This window comes from Pelecanus crispus, chromosome 6 (assembly GCF_030463565.1).
Source record: "Pelecanus crispus isolate bPelCri1 chromosome 6, bPelCri1.pri, whole genome shotgun sequence".
Taxonomy (NCBI): domain Eukaryota; kingdom Metazoa; phylum Chordata; class Aves; order Pelecaniformes; family Pelecanidae; genus Pelecanus; species Pelecanus crispus.
Window position 1 is genome coordinate 38,179,604 of NC_134648.1, and position 6,000 is coordinate 38,185,603.

Genomic DNA, 6,000 nt, shown 5'->3' on the forward strand with positions numbered 1-6,000 from the left:
ACCAAATCTTTGTCCACCGCTTCTGGTCTGCAGTGTAAGAAAGAAACACTGACATAAGCTGGTACAGGTTACTGATTTACTAGGTTTACTTTTACCAGACCTGTAAACTATTACATTCTGTCATTAGGACAGAAATCTTATCTTAATTAATTATAATCCCCTTCAGGCAGTTAAGTTTACTTGACAATTTTGTGACTAAAATAGATGCTAGTATATTGCAATTACTTTTGAGATATATTTTTCTTAAGTATCGGTAGAAGTTAGCCTGGCTGCCCTAGACTATCAGCTTTGAAATGCATCATCTTCTAAAGCTTAAAAACAAGGAAAACAGCAATGAAATAATATAATTAGATCACATCATTCAACAATTTTGCTATTTCTTGTTTAATATAAAAAATATATTTTTTCACCTCTAGTTAATTAGATTTTTTCCCCTTACATTTTAAGTATCAGACATTATTTAGGCAAACATCTTCTGATAATTCAAAAAGGAGCCATATAGACAGGAGGAACATAATTTCATACTACTGAATTAATGCAAAAGTGCTTTTAAAAAGTGCATTTAAAATCCATGCACCATAATATACATTATTAGCGAACCAACACTGTAATAGTTTTTACTAATAAATTGTAAAGACAGAATACACAAGTTGCTTATGGATCTGTGGTGGGTTCACCCTGGCTGGATGGCAGGTGCCCACCAAAGCCACTCTATCACTCCCCTTCTCAACTGGACAGGGAAGAGAAAAACGTAACAAAAAGCTTGTGGGTCAAGATAAGGACTGGGAGAGATCATTCACCAATTACCATCACAGGCAAAACAGACTCAACTTGGGGAAAATCAGGCTAATTTATTACTAGTCAAATCAGAGTAAGATAATGAGAAATAAAAACTAATCTTAAAACACCTTCCCCCCACCCCTCCCTTCTTCCCAGGCTCAACTTCACTCTCGATTTTCTCTACCTCCTCCCCATGAACAGCACAGGGAGACAGGGAATGGGGGTTGCAGTCAGTTCATCACATGTTGTCTCTGCCGCTCCTTCCTCCTCAGGGGAGGACTCCTCACACTCTTCTGTTGCTCCAGCGTGGGGTCCCACCCACGGGAGACAGTCTTCCACGAACTTCTCCAACGTGGGTCCTTCCCATGGCTTGCAGTTCTTCACAAACTGCTCCAGCGTGGGTCCCTTCCACGGGGTGCAGTCCTTCAGGAACAGACTGCTCCTGCATGGGTCCCCCACAGGGTCACAAGCCCTGCCAGCAAACCTGCTCCAGCGTGGGCTCCTCTCTCTCCATGGGTCCACAGGTCCTGCCAGGAGCCTGCTCCAGCGTGGGCTTCCCGCAAGGTCACAGCCTCCCTTGGGCACATCCACCTGCTCTGGCGTGGGGTCCTCCCCGGGCTGCAGGTGGATATCTGCTCCACATACATCTCCATGGGCTGCAGGCACAGCCTGCCTCACACCATGGTCTTCACCACAGGCTGCAGGGGAATCTCTGCTCTGGTGCCTGGAGCACCTCCTCCCCCTCCTTCACTGACCTTGGTGTCTGCAGAGTCGTTCCTCTCACATATTCTCACTCCTCTCTCTGGCTGCAGTTATGCAGGGTTGGGTTTTTTTTTTTTTTTTCCCCTTCTTAAATATGTTATCACAGAGGTGCTACCACCATCACTGATGGGCTCAGCCTTGGCCAGCAGTGGGTCTGTCTTGGAGCCGACTGGCATTGGCTCTGTCGGACATAGGGGAAGCTTCTAGCAGCTTCTCACAGAAGCCACCCCTGTAGCCCCCTGCTCCCAAAACCTTGCCACACAAACCCAGTACAGGATTTACAGTAAAATTTGAACAGAAGTATCTCATAATTGTTATTCCCTTCAGCATGTCACAAAAATTACCAAAACAGCTAATGGTCAACCACAGAAACCCCATTTTTTTCTTCTTTAAGTTTCTAAGAACTTTTTTTTTTTCTTTTAAAGAAATATACCTTCTCCCTCCTTGCCTCCCTTTCCTTTTAGCTACTTCTATCTTCTGACTACATAGAACTCAGATTAAAAAATTAACCATGAAGTTACACCTTTTCATTCTGGAATTAACAGATACACTGAGTTTTTTTCCTGTCAATCTTGTTATGTTTTCCAGAATTACTTGAATGGAAAAGCATTTCTTTTCTTGATTTAACAATATTTAGCCAAAGTTTAATGAGTGAAGAAGCTGTCACACATACTGCAAATAGATTTTGTCTTTGGTAAAGTGGTCAACTGGAGAAGAAAAGGTAGTAGAAGGTATGACTGTGATTTTCTGCTCTAGACCTCTGTTGACAAACATACCTTGAATCTTCTTTAATGCGTTTTCTTCTTAATACAGAGAAGCAAGCTAGCCTCTTTATAAAGTCATTTCCAAGGATAAGGAATCCATGTCAGGTAAACAGTACCATTTTAATAAGGAGGAAGTCTTCTGCTGTCTGAAAAGGACTTGTGTTATCAACATGCCCATTTTAGAAGCTTACGGACAGCGTCTATGCTTGCCTTTTTTAAACCAAACCGACTGCATCCTCCTCCAGTCGTGATTCTCATAGCACTTCCTGCAGCAATCTCCAATTTATTGACATTCTTATGAATTTGAATGCCATGACTGTACTCTGTATTCCAGCAGCATTGCCACAGAGGTGATAAAAAACGCCCAAAGTTTGCAGAGATAGTATAACTTCCCATCTCCTACCAAGTTTCTTTTGATTATACCTCTAAAGACTATGCTAGATCCCTTTAGCACATCATCACTCAGGGAACTTATGACTGTGTAACATCCACCATAACCTTCACATTCCTTACAGGGGACAAGAATAGTTTCTCATTTTGTTAGCGTATTTACACACTCAGTTATTTGACTTTACAATGGCAGCACTGAAATATACCTCTACTTTCTATTAATATACAAGGCACTGCACATCTTCCTGTGTGGCATGACTTCATCAATTGCCAGTTCCCCAATGTTTTTATCATCTGAAAAGATTGCATATGTTAATTTAAATGATGTCTTAATTGCCAAAAATACTTGACAGCGTATCAGCGAGAACAGAACCCTGTGTGATTTGATTAGAAACACATCTATTCAATAACTGTTTTTTAGTCCACTGGATGTCTGCCATTTTGGGTTTCTCTTTCTTATTTTATAACCAAAATTTTGCCCAAATGTAAAAGGAAGTAAGCGTCATCACTAAGGGTTGCTGGTAAGTATTCTTCTCTCTGATGATCCAGATTAACCTTCTACACTTATTTTTCAAACAGATGTATTTACATGCCTTTCCAAAATTCTTCGCTGTTCTCAGTCAAGACCAGCAGTTCAGAAAGCTCCTCAGTAAGCTCTTTTAAAGCAGTTACATACAAGTTATCTGAACCTCTTAATTTTAAACAAATTTCAGAAGCTTCTGTAGTGCTATCTGCTACTAAGATACTTATGAAATGTAAAGTAGATCTATGGCATTCTGCAGTAACACACACCATTCTTCCTTTTCTTATAGTAAGATGAGCAACATGCTGTCTTACAGATTGAGATGGTCATTGTCAGTAATAGACAGACCACACTGCAGTTGAGCTGTCAATCAACAAAAAATCCCAATCAGTGTTGAAGATTTTAAGACAATAGTTGAAAATATGAATGTGAAAACTAACTGCTTTTACTTAAGCACGTGCAAGTATTATTGGTGATTCGTAAAATACACCAGAGATAAGTTATCTGACTGAACTCTTGGAAGGCAAAGAAATGCAAATTTAGAAGCCGCGTAAGTTTTCACCTTAGAGATGAACAAGGACATCTCATACTGCATAAACAAACAGTGGATGTAACATGGTCATAATACCTAGACTAACAATAGGACCACATGGCAACATTTCAAGAGAAAAGATACAAAGACCCCACTAAAAAAAAATCAGAACAAGAAATAAATTATCAGGAAGAAGAGAAAAGAAATAAAGACACAAAACAAAGAAAAAGAAAATGAGAAAAACAAGAGAGGGAGGTGGTCTTCCTCCATTTGCCTTTATTCTTAACATTCTGCTCTAGTACAGGTCTAAAGTTTCATCTCTCTCCTCTCAAGCTCCTTTCACTACTGTATTTTCTTTTATTTTTTCTTCATAGCTCTCTAGCTTCTTTTTTCCATTTGCCACCTGTAATTTTTAAAACTTTTCCATTACTTAATAATTCTGTTCCCTGTACTCTCAACTTTCTGATTAATCAACACAGAAGCAACACTTAATGCCAGTAACTAACAGATGACAATGCTTCCAAAATTATCAATCCAGTATATCAAGATATTTGAACCTAATGCAGTAATAGCAATAAGTTTTTTAGTGAACTTAAATCTTAATAATAGTCTGGAGATTCAATCTTGAAAATATGAAGTATTTCAGTTACAGGAATTATTTTAGCTAGTTAAAGAATAGTGGCTTTTGACTGTTAACAGGTATGCCTCAAAGTATATTTAGAATCTCTAAATAATCTCATGTTGCAGTCACAGAAAGAAAAGCATACAAAAGGTGCATCTAACATCAGATTAAGGAAACCGTAATTAAATGTATTCATGGATAATAAGTAGATTAACGTTCACTGATCAGTTACACCACTTGAGAGTATCAACTTCTTACTTTAGCTTCTGATGTTGGTTCCAAAAAGCACAGGCGATTCCCAAGTCCCTCAGCTGCCAAGCAAAACTTCCTTTGTTCTTTGTGAATACTGGCAACACACTGAAGTACTACTTCGTCATCCTGTCACAAAACAAGGTACGAGAAAAAAAGGTAAATATTTGGAAGTTACATACACACTATAATGCTAAGAAATCCTGGAACACTGAATCTGTTGAAAATGAACACATTATACTCTGTAACTGATATCACGTATATATGCAGAGATTCTTTTGATGTGTATGTAAACAGTTGTTTATGTATGGATTTACATTAAAGACTATATCAAAATGACAAAGACTACAAACTGTCTCCAGGGCTTTCACAAGTGTTGTGCCCTTCTGTTGCTTTAGCAGTGGCTTGCTATGGTGCCATAAAAAACTGCAAGTACACTGTTACTCAGTTTTACTCAGTAAAACACATTTAATGTTTACAGTCAAAACCTGTTACTGTGATTTTGAAAACAACACTAACCTAAATATAAACAAATCTATTTTGTTAGCACAGTAAGCCCTCAACACAAGCCCTCTGAATGCACAATCTTAACTTTTAAGGTCTTGTTTAATTTAGAAATCTCTGAGTACAACCAAAGATCCAAGAGGCATTTTTCAACTAACAGTTCAAATAAGCCACAAGAACTTGTTCCTCAAAAGACACGTTCCAAGAATAAGAACACTCTGGAAAAGTGACATGAAACACCCCTCTTGTTTAGTTATCCTAATTATTCCAAAAGCTCTTTTACAAATTGTTATGTAATGCAATGGCAAAGACACACTTATAAAGTGCCAAGCCCTTATTCACCTCTTACCATGTGATACTGAAGCTGATATAAGCAAGCCAAACCAGATTATTTTTAGTGTTCAATTGTGTCAAAGGTATATACAGAATTAAAAATAATTTTATTTTCCAAAACTTGTCCACTAACGAAGAGAAACACCACTTGCAGACTAGCACGTAGAAGAACTTATTTTTATACAGGTATGTAACTAACTGTTCACCAAAAGACACTGCCTTAGAAGTTTTTAAGGGGGTGGAAGCTGGTAAAACAAGAGTGATATGATATGTCAGTGCCCCTTCCAGCTATGAAGTTATACTGGTGTCAATTATTATTGTCAAAGCAGATAAACAACAGCCGCCTGTACTGAGCTTAGAGATCACTTGAACAATTATGTTCTAAAAGAAGCACTGCTTTTTCCAGTCCCCTTATGCCACTGCAATACTATGACAGTAGCACAGCTACTGACACTTGAAAGAAAAACTGGGAGTGACAAAGTGATTTTCACCAAAATTAAGTGACACTGCCTTTAAAATGGGAATTCAAAAGCAGGTTTTC

At 38.4% G+C, this 6,000-nt stretch overlaps 1 protein-coding gene across 1 annotated transcript in view; it reads right to left on the reverse strand.

Annotated features, from left to right (window-relative positions):
* RYR3 (ryanodine receptor 3) overlaps positions 1-5,272 on the reverse strand; it is a 203,530-nt gene extending 198,258 nt beyond the window's left edge. Inside the window, exons 1-2 of the mRNA XM_075713037.1 lie at positions 5,255-5,272; positions 4,632-4,751 (exon numbers count right to left, since the gene is read on the reverse strand). Coding sequence (XP_075569152.1) covers positions 4,632-4,751; positions 5,255-5,272 — 138 coding nt within the window. The remainder of the gene's footprint in view (positions 1-4,631; positions 4,752-5,254) is intronic.
* Positions 5,273-6,000: the final 728 nt, after the last annotated feature.